We start from the raw sequence: 19,250 nt of genomic DNA, 5'->3' as shown, positions 1-19,250 counted from the left end.
CAGTAGGTCAGTGGTTCTCAAAGTGGGGTTTAGGAATGCCTGGGAGTCTTTGAGAACCTTTCAGGGGGTTTATGAGATCAAAACTTCTTATAATAATACTAAAACATTTTAATTTTTAACATGGTAAATATTGATAGATAGAACTCACATAAACACTCTTTGTGGAGAGTCCTCATAAATTTTAAGAATATAAAAGGGTACTGAGACCAAAAAGTTAGAGGAACATTACAGTATGTCATTCTGGATATTTCTTCTCTATTCTAGGGAAGCATGGAAGGCACTTGGAGATTCAAGTCCTAGCCAAGCAATGCAGGAATATATTGCAATGGTTAAAAAATTAGATCCAAATTGGAATCCTCAGGTAAGACTCAGAGATACAAATGCTGTTTAACAATTGAAGGATCTGTCATTTTGTTGGTGTGGGTATTCCTTTCATACCTTTTTATTACTCTTTTTTATTAATTGTCTTGAAGAATTGCCATGGCCAAACATTATCTTTTGGTCAATCTGAATATGAGTCTTTTAAAATTTAGTGTAGATGGTCCTTGGATGAACAGACAGAGAACCTGTCACTAAGCCTGTATGTGAAGCTTTTCTCACCTTCTAGACCTTGCAGAACTTCCAGAGCTTGCATTCCATCAGCTTTGCCTTTGAGAAAATTTAGGGCACCTTTTCCCATAATCAGGAATGGACGTAGAACTTTCGTGGAGGTAGTGTCTTAACTCCTAAAATTTTACTGAATACATAGTTAATATACTCAACATTTTTCTGAGGAAAATATAAATGTCAGGATGATGTCATATTATTAGAGTTATCTTCCTGAATCAATTATAAAATTACTTAAAAATTGAACTATACTTATTTATATCTATATATCTATATATATCAGTGTATATATATCTCTATATCTATATATATCTCTATATCTCTACATATCTCTATCTATCTATCTATCTATATATATGTATACACACTGTAGTCTGATATTGTAAGATTCTTTGTACCACGTGGGGAAAAACCCCAACATAACAGCTGTTGGCCTAAGGATTCTCATTCTTAAGTCAAATTCCATTGATTTTTAGATTTAAAAATTTTTTTAAAACCCTGCAATTTTTGACACTCTTGATATGTAAAAGTAGCCCTTTTGACCCTTCAATTTCTTCCAGACTTTTCTCCTTATACCAGATATGTTTTTAGTGGCCACAAGAGGGAACTAAGTTCATTTTAGTCACTGAAAAACTATGGATCAAATAAATTTTGGTGAAAAATGATCTCAAGCTTCTGCCTTGTTCTTTATAATTTGGCTTAGTTAAAAAACCACTGCCCCCTCCCCACCCCGACCCAGGTAAAAACTTTTGTATTTAGGATTTTCAGAGTGCCATTTTATCATCTTTTCCTGCCTTATCTTGCTACACTAATTTCCTCCAGTCAGTGATTCTCTTGTAGTTGTTGTCACGGGTAATGGCACTTCATATTCACAGGGAACCGAGAGTAGGGCTGCTGTACCTTGGTTTTTGAAATGGACAGTTATATAGACTTCAACAAATCTTTCAGTTTTCTCTCTTTTTAATTTAAATGTTCTTCATCATGAACTGTTATCATCAGTAAACATGTATATTTCAGTTTATAGAGAACAAAAAGTATATGGAACCACAGATCTTTGTTATGTATAATTTTTTAAAAAGTATATTAAGTTTAACAAGGTAGTTCTAAGATTGCCTTGGCTTGTGGCCATTTCTGAACTTCTTTTTATTATTTGTGCTTTTTACATTTTATTGAGCCTTTTTTTTTTTCCATTTCTGTCATTACACATTCGCTTCCTTCTCCCTCCTACAGTGCCTTCCTTGTAATAAATAATGATACCTTGGGGGCAGCTAGGTGGCGCAGTGGATAGAGCACCGGCCCTGGATTCAGGAGGACCTGAGTTCAAATCTGGCCTCAGACACTTAACACTTACTAGCTGTGTGATCCTGGGCAAGTCACTTAACCCCCAATTGCCTCACTTAAAAAAAAAAATGATACCATGGCTGAAAATATCTCTTTGTTAAGGGCTAAAATTCTAGCTAAACTGTCTAAAATATCTAATGAGTGGTCGCCAATAAATTATAAACTTTAGCAAGAGTTAGACTTTTAAGCATTTATTAAGGAGAATAAGAATTTGGTAAAGAGAGAGAAAAAGGCCTAGATTTCTATCTATTAAAGGGAGAGCACATTTCTAGCTCCCTTCTCCACCAGAGTCCAGAGGAAAAGAGAGCGAGACTGAGCGCCAGTCTCTTCCTTCCTCCTCCCACTAGCCCGCGTCACTTCCTGACTCCTGGTCTTGCCCTCAAAGACCTTCCCTTCATGGGCAGAACTCCTCTACAGTAAGTATCCAGCAGGTGGCGTTATTCCAATCGTTACAGTCCCCCCTGTTGTTCCTCAAGAAACAAAATGTTTCCTTGACGGAACAGTAAAAACAATATGATAACTATTGCTAACTAATAATATGTGAACAACAATATAGAAAAGGAAGAGAGGAAAGTTTTGTCCAGAGGGGCGATTTTTTTTGTCCTCATGAACCGACGCTTTGACATTAGTCTTGCAAAGGGAGGGCCTCTGCAGAGAATACATGTTACAGATGGTGTATATTATAACAGAAAGAGAAAAAAACCAACAAAAAGAACAAATCAAAACTGTTCATTTAAAGTCTCTGAAAGTCTTTTCTCAGATGTCCTCTAGGTGTAGTCGTGGAATGGAAGTCTTTTCAGGGGTTGATGTGTGGATGCTGGTAATCAGCCAGGAAAATTTCCTACAAAATTGAGCTTAACACAACTTTAAAATAGCTTTGTCAATAATCAAATCAAACAATGAAAGTTCTCAAAAACATGTCTAAGGGAATTCAGAATCTTAGTTGTTACACATGAAACATATAATAAAACAAAAATTGAACCATTCTTTAAAATTATAATATTACTATAGTCCCCCCCTTATGGAGGGTAATTGAGAAGACAATTGCTGCGATATTAATTATTAAAAATAATTTTTTATCTTTGTTTCATCACTTTTTGCATCATCTGCCTAATTATCCTCATGCCATTATGAGAAATTTAAAAATCTAATATAATTGGTAACAGGTGTCAAGGCCAAATTCAACACTGTATTTATCATGACACCTGAGATAATTATGGGGGTTACCATAAAAGAACAGAGAAATGATGGGATATGAGCATTCCCACACTTGAGCAATATGTACTGCCCATACAGTATGCCAGGCTTAAAATAGGTGGATGGAATATATGTCCATGCCACCGAACATATTGGAAGAAACTGAGTCAGACTTAATCAGATGCATGGGATTGAGATGTCCATGGCATCAGGCATATAGGAGGGAGCATAGAAGCCAGGTGTAGAAGTGAGATGGGTGGGATCAATACTTCCAGCCATCTGTACAATATTGTGGGGAAAAAGAGAATAAAATATTAAACCAAGAGAATCCAACCTCAACATTTGTCAAAAGCCGTTCCCTCGGCCATACCTTGACTTCATGCATGTCTCCCCTCATGTGACAGTTCAGTGTCTGCTCTTGCATGTATTCCTCTTGTGATTGGATGGCATCTTGGCCAACTGGCATCTGATAACTCAGAATAAAGGCAATTAATGTCTTAAATGATAAGTTCCCATAATCCAAGTCTCATATGGATTTAAAATTGAGGATAATAAATGATTGCAAAAAATGTGAATACATCTTGACTCAAAATATAATATATAATTATGCAACAATTTCAAATAATACCCTTTTTTTTACTTAGTATACAATTACTTTTGTGAAAAATCAGAACATACTTAAATACAAGTTAAAGCACAACAGAATCTCAAAGAACTTTTTTTTTTTTGAAAAAAGAAAACTTTTACAAATGTTCCCCTCTTTTTTTTTTTTTTTGGGAATATGCTTATCAAAAATAATACTTCTAGAATCAATTTACACTTGCCATGGCAACCAATTTGCCAGGGAAATGCTTTAAAGAGTTTGATCAAATAATCAGTTGAGGAAAAAAAAATAACAAAAACAAACAACTCAGAATATGGGAGCACAATACTCCTAGAATTAACATTGTATTATGAAATCAAAACCATGTTTCAAAATTAGATAGATGAATGAATAGAAGAAAATACACGTGGAATAATAAAAGACAATGAAATTCAAACTAGGGAAATCTAAATGAATATGAATTTAATATTAATAAGAGTACTATAAAATATAAACTTGATCACATGACTATAAAAAGCTTTTACAAATATTCTCCTTGTTTTAAAAACTAAGTATAAGACACAATCTCAAAAGCATGAAAATCTCTATGAAAATAAACCCATACCATTAATTTCAAAATGTATATATAATAGCATAGAAATCCTATGTAACCTCTGAACTGACATTAATACTCTGAGTGAATTCAGAACACTTTTGATTCCGATATCTAAAATCCCCAACACTCATATCAATACCTTGCTGCTTACTTCTACATTTCTCTAAAATATATACCCTTCCATGGCAAAAGAAGCAGAGTCTTGAACTATGTTGATGGTTGTCATTCTTATTCAGCTTAAGTTTTTCTTCTTTAACCCCTTTATATTGTCTGTCAGTCTTTTCACCATACAAATGCTTTATAAGATTACTAATTAAAGACAAAAGCAGGTTAGCAAAATTATGAACAAAACAAGCATATCTGGAATTTAAAGAGTTTTCTAAGATTGTCTCAAAAGCACAGCCAGGCCGGGGAAGGGCTGAGCCTGAAGCTGCAAATGCAGGTAGAAAAAGTTGAGCATGCGCATCAGATCTCTGGACTTCCCAGGCAGGGGAAGCTATGGACTTGGCCATAGGAGGAGTAGAGGGTGGGGTCTGGGGAGGAGGGGAGGGACCAGCGCAATTTGAATCCGACTTGATTTTGAACTCAGGCCTGGATTCCTCTTCCCCCACTTTGCCTCCAGGTGCTAGGGGATTAAAAGCTTCTAGAGGGTGGGTCATTGCCTCCAGGCATGCAAAATTAGAGCAACAATTAGTGTTGGAACTGGGAAAAGCAGCAGGAATCTCTTCAGGTTTCTCTGAAAAAGCATGGTTGGGAGAGGGAGAGATATTTCCTTGTGTGAGTAAGTTGCTGGCTCTTTTAACAAAAATAAAAAGAAAAATAGAAAATCCAGAAAAACAAAGCATTAACATGATCTTATCTCCCATTTGTCTGGTTAAACAGACTAAAATCAAAAATAGGGTAATTAGGGAGTTTAAAAGGTCCATTTGAAAAAATTTAAAGGAAAACACAGCCAGTGCGCCAGTACTTAGCAATTTAAAGGGTAGGGGAAATTTCTTACCCAACCAGAAGATCAGAAGACTGAGGTTTAGCTTTCCTCTTCGTGGTCAGCCATCTGTTAAGGGCTAAAATTCTAGCTAAACTGTCTAAAATATCTAATGAGTGGTCGCCAATAAATTATAAACTTTAGCAAGAGTTAGACTTTTAAGCATTTATTAAGGAGAATAAGAATTTGGTAAAGAGAGAGAAAAAGGCCTAGATTTCTATCTATTAAAGGGAGAGCACATTTCTAGCTCCCTTCTCCACCAGAGTCCAGAGGAAAAGAGAGCGAGACTGAGCGCCAGTCTCTTCCTTCCTCCTCCCACTAGCCCGCGTCACTTCCTGACTCCTGGTCTTGCCCTCAAAGACCTTCCCTTCATGGGCAGAACTCCTCTACAGTAAGTATCTAGCAGGTGGCGTTATTCCAATCGTTACATCTTAATCCATACCTCCAGCCTGTCACTTCTCTGCCAAGAACTGGGTGGTATGCTTCATCAGTCTTCTGAAATTATGATAGCTCATTATATTTATCAGTATTCTATAATCTTTCAGATATAATAATGAAATGTGATTTTTTCTAGGTTGTTTTCCTTTATATCATTGTCATTCATAAATTGGTTTATTTATTCTGCCCCTTTTGCTTCACATTAGTTCATATAGTCCTTCCCTTTCTTGTTCATCATCTTATATTCCATTACATTAACATACTACAGTTCTTATGATATAATAATAATATTCCATTGTAGTCATTTGCCACAGTTAATTCATAATACTAGTTGATACACAGCAACTTTATTTCCACTTCTTGGCTACAGTAAAAGTGTTTCCAGCAAGTTTTGAACTCATTCATCTACGAATAGGTGTTAATGTCATATCCCTTTTGCTTTTGAACTCTAAGAACCTAGTTAATGAAAAAGGATATGATTCATACACATACATTTATTTATCCCTAAAGGTTTTTTATGAATTTTAGAATCGATATTTTAAAGAATAATAAAGCTGTTATGCTTATTTTAAAGGCAGTGTGATGTAGTGGAGAGATCACTGAATCTGGAGTCTTAGGGACTGGCATTTGAGTCCAGGCTCTGCTTTCTATTGAATACTTTTTTTTTTTTTTTTTGGTGAGGCAGTTGGGGTTAAGTAACTTGCCTAGGGTCACACAGCTAGTAAGTGTTAAGTGTCTGAGGTTGGATTTGAACTCAGGTCCTCCTGAATCCTGGGCCAGTGCTCTATCCACTGCGCCACCTAGCTGGCCCTCTATTGAATACTTCTGTTGGAAGGGAAGGAAAGGGAAAGGGAGAGAAGAAAAAAGAACAGAAGGGAATAAACATTTATATAGCTCCTACTATGATCCAGACACTGTGGTAATTGCTTTTTAAAATATTATCTCACTTGGTCCTCACAACAGTCTTGCAAGGTAAGTATATTATTATTATCTTTATTTTACATTTGAGAAAACTGAGGCTTACAGAGGTTAAGTGGTTTGCCCAGGGTCACACAGCAAGTAAATGTCTGAGGCTGGATTTGAACTCAGGTCTTCCTGACTACAGGCCCAGCACTCTAGTTCAGTATTAGAAAAACTATGATCATGATTGACCACATCAATAACAGAAATAATAAAAAACATGATTATATTAATAGATGCAGAAAAAACTTTTGACAAAATACAACATTCATTCCTATTAAAACCACTAGAAAGCATAGAAATAAATGGGGCTTTTCTTAAAATTAGTAGTCGTCTAAAACCAATCTATAATTAGGGATAACCTAGAAGCCTATCCATTAAGATTGGGGTGAAGCAAGAACGTTTATTGCCATTATTATTTATCATTGTACTAGAAATGCTATCTATAACAATAAGACAAGAAAAAGAAATTGAAGGAATGAGCATAGGCAACCAGGAAACAAAACTAACTAACTTTTTGTAGATAATATGATGGAATACTTAGAGAACCTAGACAATCAACTAAAAAAACCTAACTGAAATAATGAACAACTTTAGCAGAGTTGAGGGATATTAAAAAAAAATCCAGCATTTCTACATATTACCAACAAAAAAATAGATCAGGAAGAGATAGAAAAAGAAATTCCATCTAAAATAACTGCAGACATTATAAAATACTGGGGACTCTACCTGCCAAGACACTCACAGAAATTATATGAATGCAATTACAAAACATTCTTTGCACAAATAAAATGCCTATCTAAACAATTGGAAAATTATTAATTGCTCATGGATGAGCTGAGCCAAGATAATAAAAAGATGGTGCTATATAAATTAATTTACTTATTCAATGCCATGCCAATTGAACTACCAAAGAATTACTTTATAGAATTAGAAATAATGATAAAGTTGATCTGAAGAAAGATCAAGATTATCAAAGAAATCCATTTTTAGAAATGTGAAGGGAGGGGGCCTAGCAGTCCATATCTCAGACTAGATTTTGTTTTTGTTTTTAGTGAGGCAATTGGGGTTAAGTGACTTGCCCAGGGTCACATAGCTAGTAAGTGTTAAGTGTCTGAGGCCAGCTTTGAACTCAGGTACTCCTGACTCCAGGGCCAGTGCTCTTTCCACTGCGCCACCTAGCTACCCCTCACACTATATTTCAAAGCAGTAATTGTCAAAATGGTTTGGTACTTGATAAGAAATAGAGTTGTTGATCAGTGGGATAGATTAGGTACTAGATAGACAGAAGCAAATGCATATAGTAATATACTGTTTGGATCTTTGGGCTTATCAAACACTAGGTTACTGTTTTCATTTGCTTAATTGGCAGACTTGCAAAAGTGCTGTCCTGACTACATCACTCCCATTCCAGGCTTAATAAACTCTAGTAGCTTCCTATCACCTACAAGATCAGATCTGTAGAATCCTCTGTCTTCAGAGTCCTTCATAACCTGCCCTCCCTTCTCCTACCTCTCCTGCCAGGTACTCTGTGATCCAGTTATACTGTCTTCCTTGCTGTTCCTCATAAAAGAAACTCTATCTCCCAGTTCTGGGCATTTTTTCTGGGAATCCTCCATACATGAAATGTTCTCCTTTATCTCTGCCTGTTGGCTTTCTTCAGGTCCCATCTTACATTTTACAGAAAACTTTCCCCCATCCTTCTTTTTTTTTTTGTACTTTTTTTTTTTAAGTGAGGCAATTGGGGTTAAGTGACTTGCCCAGGGTCACACAGCTAGTAAGTGTGTAAAGTGTCTGAGGCCGGATTTGAACTCAGGTACTCCTGACTCCAGGGCCAGTGCTCTTTCCACTGCGCCACCTAGCTACCCCTCACACTATATTTCAAAGCAGTAATTGTCAAAATGGTTTGGTACTTGATAAGAAATAGAGTTGTTGATCAGTGGGATAGATTAGGTACTAGATAGACAGAAGCAAATGCATATAGTAATATACTGTTTGGATCTTTGGGCTTATCAAACACTAGGTTACTGTTTTCATTTGCTTAATTGGCAGACTTGCAAAAGTGCTGTCCTGACTACATCACTCCCATTCCAGGCTTAATAAACTCTAGTAGCTTCCTATCACCTACAAGATCAGATCTGTAGAATCCTCTGTCTTCAGAGTCCTTCATAACCTGCCCTCCCTTCTCCTACCTCTCCTGCCAGGTACTCTGTGATCCAGTTATACTGTCTTCCTTGCTGTTCCTCATAAAAGAAACTCTATCTCCCAGTTCTGGGCATTTTTTCTGGGAATCCTCCATACATGAAATGTTCTCCTTTATCTCTGCCTGTTGGCTTTCTTCAGGTCCCATCTTACATTTTACAGAAAACTTTCCCCCATCCTTCTTTTTTTTTTTGTACTTTTTTTTTTTTAAGTGAGGCAATTGGGGTTAAGTGACTTGCCCAGGGTCACACAGCTAGTAAGTGTGTAAAGTGTCTGAGGCCGGATTTGAACTCAGGTACTCCTGACTCCAGGGCCAGTGCTCTTTCCACTGCGCCACCTAGCTACCCCTCACACTATATTTCAAAGCAGTAATTGTCAAAATGGTTTGGTACTTGATAAGAAATAGAGTTGTTGATCAGTGGGATAGATTAGGTACTAGATAGACAGAAGCAAATGCATATAGTAATATACTGTTTGGATCTTTGGGCTTATCAAACACTAGGTTACTGTTTTCATTTGCTTAATTGGCAGACTTGCAAAAGTGCTGTCCTGACTACATCACTCCCATTCCAGGCTTAATAAACTCTAGTAGCTTCCTATCACCTTCAAGATCAGATCTGTAGAATCCTCTGTCTTCAGAGTCCTTCATAACCTGCCCTCCCTTCTCCTACCTCTCCTGCCAGGTACTCTGTGATCCAGTTATACTGTCTTCCTTGCTGTTCCTCATAAAAGAAACTCTATCTCCCAGTTCTGGGCATTTTTTCTGGGAATCCTCCATACATGAAATGTTCTCCTTTATCTCTGCCTGTTGGCTTTCTTCAGGTCCCATCTTACATTTTACAGAAAACTTTCCCCCATCCTTCTTTTTTTTTTTGTACTTTTTTTTTTTTAAGTGAGGCAATTGGGGTTAAGTGACTTGCCCAGGGTCACATAGCTAGTAAGTGTTAAGTGTCTGAGGCCAGCTTTGAACTCAGGTACTCCTGACTCCAGGGCCAGTGCTCTTTCCACTGCGCCACCTAGCTACCCCTCACACTATATTTCAAAGCAGTAATTGTCAAAATGGTTTGGTACTTGATAAGAAATAGAGTTGTTGATCAGTGGGATAGATTAGGTACTAGATAGACAGAAGCAAATGCATATAGTAATATACTGTTTGGATCTTTGGGCTTATCAAACACTAGGTTACTGTTTTCATTTGCTTAATTGGCAGACTTGCAAAAGTGCTGTCCTGACTACATCACTCCCATTCCAGGCTTAATAAACTCTAGTAGCTTCCTATCACCTACAAGATCAGATCTGTAGAATCCTCTGTCTTCAGAGTCCTTCATAACCTGCCCTCCCTTCTCCTACCTCTCCTGCCAGGTACTCTGTGATCCAGTTATACTGTCTTCCTTGCTGTTCCTCATAAAAGAAACTCTATCTCCCAGTTCTGGGCATTTTTTCTGGGAATCCTCCATACATGAAATGTTCTCCTTTATCTCTGCCTGTTGGCTTTCTTCAGGTCCCATCTTACATTTTACAGAAAACTTTCCCCCATCCTTCTTTTTTTTTTTGTACTTTTTTTTTTTTAAGTGAGGCAATTGGGGTTAAGTGACTTGCCCAGGGTCACACAGCTAGTAAGTGTGTAAAGTGTCTGAGGCCGGATTTGAACTCAGGTACTCCTGACTCCAGGGCCAGTGCTCTTTCCACTGCGCCACCTAGCTACCCCTCACACTATATTTCAAAGCAGTAATTGTCAAAATGGTTTGGTACTTGATAAGAAATAGAGTTGTTGATCAGTGGGATAGATTAGGTACTAGATAGACAGAAGCAAATGCATATAGTAATATACTGTTTGGATCTTTGGGCTTATCAAACACTAGGTTACTGTTTTCATTTGCTTAATTGGCAGACTTGCAAAAGTGCTGTCCTGACTACATCACTCCCATTCCAGGCTTAATAAACTCTAGTAGCTTCCTATCACCTTCAAGATCAGATCTGTAGAATCCTCTGTCTTCAGAGTCCTTCATAACCTGCCCTCCCTTCTCCTACCTCTCCTGCCAGGTACTCTGTGATCCAGTTATACTGTCTTCCTTGCTGTTCCTCATAAAAGAAACTCTATCTCCCAGTTCTGGGCATTTTTTCTGGGAATCCTCCATACATGAAATGTTCTCCTTTATCTCTGCCTGTTGGCTTTCTTCAGGTCCCATCTTACATTTTACAGAAAACTTTCCCCCATCCTTCTTTTTTTTTTTGTACTTTTTTTTTTTTAAGTGAGGCAATTGGGGTTAAGTGACTTGCCCAGGGTCACACAGCTAGTAAGTGTGTAAAGTGTCTGAGGCCGGATTTGAACTCAGGTACTCCTGATTCCAGGGCCGGTGCTCTATCCACTGCGCCATCTAGCTGCCCCTTCCCCATCCTTCTTAATTCTAGTGCATTCTCTTTGTTGATTATCGACAGTTTATCCTGTATATAGCTTGTTTGTACATAGTTGTTTACATGTCTCCCTCATTAGACTGTGAGCTCCTTGAGAGCAGAGGGCATCTTTTGCTTTTCTTTATATCCCCAGAGTTCAGTACACTGCCTGACACATAATAGGTGCTTACAAAACATTTATTGACTTACTGAAAATATAATTACTTAAATCAACTTTTTATTTGTTGGTGCCATTAATACTATAAATTTCAGAAAGAACTTTAAAAGTTTTTACTGTAAGTTTCTACTGAAATTTTGTTTAACGTGAAGAATTTTAAAGCCATTGGATTAGAGCAGATTTGTTATACATGAGGCCCCCTTGGCTATAAGTGTCTCATAGAACTCATGAGTGCATCCTGAAACAAAATAAAATGTAATTGGGAAATACTTAAGAAAATAAATAAAAATGCGATAAAACATAGGTAATATTATCTTTTAAAATTATGTCAATTCAGGCTGCAGGGATTCTTTTTTTTAATAGTTTGTTTTTTCCAATTACATGTAAAGACAAATTTTAACATTCATTTAAAAAAAATTTTTAAGTTCCAAATTTTTTTCTTCTTTTACTTCCTCTAAGAAGGTAAGCAATTTGATATAGTTGCAATATATGTGCAATATATATGTATATGCAATCATGTAAAACATATTTCTACATTAGTCATATTGTAAAAAACAGACTAAAAGAAAAAAAACCCACAAAAATAAAGTGAAAATAGTATGCTTTGATATGCATTCAGACTCCATCAACTCTTTTTCTGGATGTGGATAGCATTTTTCATCATGAGTTCATTGTGTAGCCAAGAATAGTTAAGTCATTCATAGTTGATCATTGTACAGTGCTACAATGTACAGTGTTCTGGTTCTGCCTCCCACAAGGATTCTTGTATATAGATTAGTGGCCCCCACTTCTGTTTAAATTTGACACCACTGGATTAGAACATTCCCAATGATTCCAATTGTGATCCCTTGTATAGATCAATTATATTTGCTCATGGCTATATATTATGCCTCTTACAACAAATGATTAGTCAAAATAACTGTCAGATTAGACATGAAACTTTTAGACCATATTTTCAACGTACTTCAAAACAATACAAATAATGTCTTTTTTTTGGTGAAAAAGATTTTGAATATAGATGTATCAGTTCAAATCACCATCTTTACTAGAAAAATAGCTCAAACTGCTTGTCTTCCTATTGTGGAAAGTAGCATTGTTATGTTTAGCATGACATAATAGGTGACTAGAGAGAATTATTTGGCATCTAAAATCTGAATTCCTTAAAGTTAATTAGATTTCCTAAAGATAGTCTATATAATCTGAATTCAGGTTTCTCTAATCTTCCTGAATAAATTATTGCTTGCGTTGGTGTATCTCTCTTTGATGACTGAAAAATTAAAGATGCCCTACTCAATTTTCAGTTAACTTGAAGCTTCACTGTTGAGTGAGTGATGGTAGTTTTTCTAAGTGATTATCTGTCTTGCATACTGCCATCAAATCAGTCTTACTAAAGTATTGCTTTAGTCATGGCACTCTCTTAAAAATCTTCAAAGTATCCTCATCGCCTATTAATAAATGCTTATTTCTTTAGTTAGCATTCAGAGTCTTATATAACTTGGCCAAACCTACATTTTCAAGCTTATCTCTCATTCCTTCAAAAAAGAACCTGATTTCAAGCTAAGAAAATCTAAATAATACACCTAGAACACTCTGTTGACCTTATTTCCATGCCTTTGCTCATGTTTTTGTGAATCAGAGCTCCCTTATTTCTCTTAATTGATCATCCTTTCCAATTCCTAAGCTTTTTTTTTGGTGAGGCAATTGGGGTTAAGTGACTTGCCCAGGGTCATACAGCTAGTAAGTGTGTAAAGTGTCTGAGGTCGGATTTGAACTCAGGTCCTCCTGAATCCAGGGCTGGTACTCTATCCACTGCGCCACCTAGCTGCCCCAATTCCTAAGCTTTTAATGAAGTATTTTGCTTTAGTGGAAAGGATGTTGAAATTGTAATCAGGGGAAAAAAAAATCTAGATTTGAATCCTATCTCCACATTTACCAGCTGTGTGACTGTGGAAAAGGGGCATTGAACTTCTCTAAGCCTCAGGTTCCTTATATATACAATGGGGGTAATATCTCTAGTATCTACCTCATAGGTGTTTTTGAAAGGGTGTTGATAATTAGAAAAACACCTTATTTTTTTTTTTTTTGGCAGGGCAGTGAGGGTTAAGTGACTTGTCCAGGGTTACACAGCTAGTAAGTCAAGAGTCTGAGGCCAGATTTGAACTCAGCTTCTCCTGAATCCAGGGCTGGTGCTTTATCTACTTCGCCACCTATTTACTGTTCAGTTGCTATCTAGCTATACTGTCTAAAAATCTAATGAGTGGTCGCCAGTAAATTAGAAGCTTTAGCAAGAATTTAGACTTTTAAGCATTTATTAAGGAGCATAAGAATTTGGTGAAGAGAGAGAAAGAGGCCTAGATGCCTACATCTATCTATCTCAGGGAGCCGGCATTTCTACCTCTACTCCCCACAAGGTCCTCATGAAAAAGAGTGCCTTGCCCCCTTTTCCTTCCAGAAGCCTGTAAAACCGGACACAGGGCCATCCCAACATGCACAGCTCCAAGCTAATTGGCTGGTAGCTTTGATTGACAGCACCGACGAGCAAACATCACTTCCTGATGCCAAGGAACTGACCTTCCAAGCCACATGGCTTGCCTTCAGACGCCTTCTCATGGTGGAGCTTTCCTACAGTAACTCTCCAGCCTGTGGTGTCACTTCAATTGTCACATTACCCCCAGAAAAACACTTTTGCAAACCTTAAAATGTTATCTTTGTTAGCTATTATTATTATAGTATTTTATTTGGTAATAATTTTTATACTTGTCTTATCCTTACTAGATAATGAATTCTTGAAAGATGCTATATCTTAGACATTGTGGTATTCCCTACAGCATTGCCTGGGCAGGGCCTATAGACTATATTCCCTAAATATCTATTGAACAAATGAATATATACTTGTGAAAATTCTACCTTTTGGGATCTAATATTCATCAAAATTACATATTTTATCAAAGGTCACATTTTTACATTTTTGAGTCTGTTTACTTATGTCTTTACCTTTGTCAGATTTTTCTCCTTGGTAATGTTTGCAGACTCTCCAGAATAATTTTTCAGGTCCAAGACCTACCTAGCCTCGATCTTGCATATACAGTTTTTGTATTCCTGAAGTTTGCTTATGATTATTCCTGGAATAGGTTCAGAGTGAGCTAAGTGGGTTCAGTACTCTACTCCTGATAGAGGAAGATGTCTTTAAACTTACTCTTAGATTTGACCACAAAATGGGGCCTTTGGTGTACCAAATGAGCAGAAAAGAAGTAAAAACATCTTAGAAGTTATTTGTAGATAACAGCAATCTTTTATCATATAAACTATAAAAACATAAAAGCAAATTAATGTAAATTAATATGAGAATTATGTTTAGGGAACAACAAGGCATGGAAAACCATTGGTTTTCATACATTCTTGTTTTGACTTGTATAAGTAAGCTTGTCTTGATGCCCAGTGGACTCTAGAGGTCAGTATTTGATTACCTAGCTGGCTGGAAGGCAAGGTGAACCAAAGAGCTATTGGGAAGTAGAATGATAATTCTGGGTCTTTTCTTGTAGAAACAATGTCAGGCTGAGTTGTAAGTGCATTTTCAAACATGTTGAAAGTATATAATAGTAAAAAAAATACTGAAAAATTTCAAGGAATAAAAGTTCTGGAAGGATTTCTCCTTTATTACCTTTCCTATGACTTCATTTTCTTTTTTCTCCAAGCTCAACCCGTAGTCATTTCAGCTTATCTGGCACATAGTGGGTGCTGACTATGTGATGGTTGATTTGATTTTTCATCAGTGGTGTTAAACGCTTGAGGCCATGTGCTCAGCACTCCTGAGTACAGCTTGAACCAGGTGAAAATGTAATTGGGAAATATGTAACAAAAAAATAATATAATAAAACATAGCAGTACATTTTAAAACTAAGTCTACATGCAGTAGGCAGGGATCCTTACTTATGGATTGTGGCCTGGTTTTTCATTTGAATTTGATACCACTGTTCTGCATTGCCCTCTGTGCTCAGATCCCTTGCTTCATTGGTTTTTTTTTTTCCGTCATTGGCTTGCCCAGCCTCAGCTCTGGATTCTTCCCACTGTCTAACCCCTTATAAACTTCTTGAGTCACGTAATATGGAACAAACTCATGTTCTTCCTCTTCAGTGGGCCTTTCCTGCAGTAAAGCAGTAATTGATTCCCTGTCTCACTGATCCCTGTGGAAGCTATTCCAAATTTTCTTTTCCTTTCTCAAGCCTCCTATAACTCTTCTTCACCTTCCTTCTCACCTTAGGACCCAGCCTTACTTTACTGAGAAAACTGAGGCCATTCTTTTCACCAATCCATTTCATTCAAAATTTCCTGACATCATCTCCTGTTTTTATTCTCCTTTCCTGCAGTTTCTGACAAAAAGGTTGCCCTTGTCCTTGCCAAGGCCAGCTCCTCTCTACATTCTCCAGCAGATTGCATCCTGTCATTACTTCTCTCAATATTCAGCCTCTCCCTCTCTATTAGTTCTGTCTCCATTGCCTCCAGATATGCTCAAGCCTCTCCTATCCTTAAAAAACCCTACAAGATCCTGCCATCTCTTCAGGCTAATATCCCATATTTTTCCTATTTTTCTGCCAAGCTCCCTGAAAAAAGGTGCCTTTACTTGCTGTCTCATCTTCTTTTCTCCTTCTCTCCATAATCTTTTGCATTCTGGCTTCAAGACTGAGCTGAAGGGGGGAGGGGGTCAGCTAGGTGGTGCAGTGGATAAAGCACTGGCCCTAGATTCAGGAAGACCTGAATTCAAATCCGGCCTCAGACACTTGACACTTACTAGCTGTGTGACCCTGGACAAGTCACTTAACTCTCATTGCCCTGCTCCTCCCCCACCAAAAAAAAGACTAAACTGAAACAGCTTTCTTCATACCAGTGATTTCTTAATTCCAGAATCTGAAGGTCTTTTCTCATTCTTCATCTTGTCTGCTGCATTCTACACTCAACCATCTATTCTTGGATATTCTCTTTTCTGTGTGACATCAGTAGTCTTAGTCTTCTCCTTATTCTTCTCCCTGTTGGACTACTTTACAGTCTCCTTTTCTGGCTCATCATCCATATCATGTGCCCTCAATGTAGATCTTCCCCAAAGTTTTGTCCTAGACCTTCTTCTAGTCTCTCTTTGTATTCTTGGTGACCCCATCACTTCTCATGAGTTTTGATATGCAGTTATAGTTATATTTTTTTTTAAAGTTCACAGACTCTGGGTAAAGAGCCCCTGCACTTGATTATAAACTCCATGAGGGCAGGCACTGTGCCTCATCTAAATACTCGATGTCCTCTAAGACATGAAGGATCACCCAACACAAGGTAGGAGCTTAATAAGCAGGACTGACGGAGAGTATAGCAAAGAAGGCAGCTTTTGCCCTAAGGAAGGGGTGCCAAGTTAATGATGGAGGAGACTATAGCAGAGAAAGCAGCCCGCTGGGGCCATGATGGATGGCCCAGGGCTTTTGAGAGACTGTTCTTGTGGGTGTCATCTCTGTACATATCCACATATCCAGCTACATTCTCTTCCCCTGAACTTCAGTACCATATAACCACTTGCCTATTGGACATTTTCAAGACATACCATGTGCAGAGCAATTAATTATCTTTCCCTCCAAACCCTCCAGCTTCTTCCACACTTTCTGTTTCTGTTGAAGGTCCATCCTTTAATCTCCCAAGTTCATAACCTTGGCATTATCCTCTACTCCTCACTTTTCCTTAACCCAAATAGACAATTAGTTGTTAAATCTAAATCTAAATTTCGACCACCAGAACATTTCTTCATCTGACTCCTTCTCTTATCCATCTACCACTACCTTGATTCAGGCTCTTATCACCTATTCTCTAGATAATTGCAGCATCTTCCTAATTGGTCTCCGCGCCTCAAGCTTCCCCACTATCCCAATCCAACCAACACAGTGCTGCCAAAGTCATTTTACTTAAGCAAAGATGACCATATGATTCCATTACTCAACTTCAGTGTCATCTTATTGTCTCTGCGATCAAATATGAACCCTTGTTAACTTCACGCCCTTCACGATTTAGCTCCAAATCTTCAGCCTCATTGGGTTTTATCACCTCCTTTGCATTCTCTGATGGAGAGAAGCTGATTTCTTCTCTGCTCCTTAACATTTGGAACCCCCTCCTTCCCTGGGCTTCTGCTCTGGCTGTCCTCCATGCTTACAGTACCTCCCTCCTTACCTCTGCCTCATTCTTCAAGATGAAGCCCAGGTGCTATCTAATGCATGAAGCCTTTCCTGATGCCACCTTTTGTACCACCTGATACTGAATTAATTTGTATATATTTACATCATGCATTCACTTTACATGAGCATGAATATATACATGCATATACTGCATATTCATATTCATGTACTTGTTATCCCCTCCACTAGAACTAAGATTTAAAATTCTTTTTATTTGTCTGACTCATGTCTTTGCAGCACAGCCTGGAGCATAGTAGGATCTTAATAAATATTTTTTGGTTGGTTGATTATGTGTGTACCCAGACTTAAAGACTGGCCGTGATCAGAGGGATGATAGAGCCTGCAGTTACTATAAGGGGCCTTGGAGGTGTCTGATCCAACCTCTTCTTTTTACAGATGAGGAAACCGAAGACCGGTGAGGTCAAGTGGTTTCTTTAAGGTCCTTCTGGCAGGAAGGGAGATGTAGGACATAGGCCATTGAGTCTGTTTCTACTGAGTGTCACTCATCCCATTGCTCTTTATGCTGCTCCATTACCTAAATAGAGTAAAGTACTTAGCAGTGTGGAACTTCTAGGGCATTTTTCAGGAATCTTCTGGATTGAACTTGTTACTTAATGAAAAATTTAAGATATCTATTTAGAAGCAAGGTTGGTATATCCCTTTAGCAGTCTACAACTTTTCATTGACTTAGACGTGACATTTATTTAGCCAAGTCAGTCAATTTTCTAGGAGCATATTATTTGTATTTTAATCCTGTCAGAAATATCAAAAGGTTTGATTGTAACTTTTCCATTCTAACACAAGCATTGCAGTGCTATACTATTTCACGTGAAATAAATACCTGCAAATGTGGTAACTTTCATTTTAACTCCAGGAAAGAAAAATTGTTTATTGTACCAAATTTAGTTTTTCAAGTACATAAGGCATAGAAAGTTCCAATTTTTAGGTAATTTGTTTAATTTTCCAGTTCCAGTCTAGTATATTTCATTAAAATGGTATAAGTGTGTATCACTTAGTCACACTACATTTTTATATGCGTAAAATTAAAGTTTATATGAAATATAATATGAATATCCAGGTATATGACATCATTCATCTAAAAAATCATCAGATTTTTAGTGCTATATGGCTGAAGCTTTGGCTGATGAGTATAGCTTTTTCCCAGGACTCGTGTGCTTTTACATATTAAAAAGGTAATGTTAAAGCCCAAACTTCCCTGTTCCCTTTTAGCCTAATCTAGCTTGGCGCTTTTATGACTTAGATAAGAAATAGAAAATATCTCTTTTCAGATAATTTTGTACTATGTTGCAAACTACTATTTGCAACATAGCATTATTTATTTCTTGCATTTATCAATGAATGAAAGTGACTATTAGGAAAACCATTTAGTTAATTAGAAATTTTGCTGGAACAAAGAAATAGTATTTTCTCATGTTTCCCTCCCTCACCTACCTTATATTTTGAAGCAATCAATTCCAGAGTAACTTTGGGAAGACTTTCTAGTCTTCTGAAAAATATGAAAGGATTGCTTTTGTTAGCTATAAAAT

The 19,250-nt window shown here is 37.3% G+C and overlaps 1 protein-coding gene across 1 annotated transcript in view; it reads left to right on the top strand.

Moving 5' to 3' along the window:
* Nucleotides 1–19,250, top strand: part of ACBD6 (acyl-CoA binding domain containing 6) — a 202,345-nt gene that overhangs the window by 10,344 nt on the left and 172,751 nt on the right. The window contains 2 exon segments of the mRNA XM_044001699.1: nt 265–361; nt 2,618–2,622. Of these exon segments, the coding sequence (XP_043857634.1) occupies nt 265–361; nt 2,618–2,622 (102 nt within the window).

This window comes from Dromiciops gliroides, chromosome 4 (genome assembly GCF_019393635.1).
Source record: "Dromiciops gliroides isolate mDroGli1 chromosome 4, mDroGli1.pri, whole genome shotgun sequence".
In the NCBI taxonomy this organism is placed as follows: Eukaryota; Metazoa; Chordata; class Mammalia; order Microbiotheria; family Microbiotheriidae; genus Dromiciops; species Dromiciops gliroides.
This window is presented reverse-complemented; position numbering and strand designations above follow the sequence as displayed.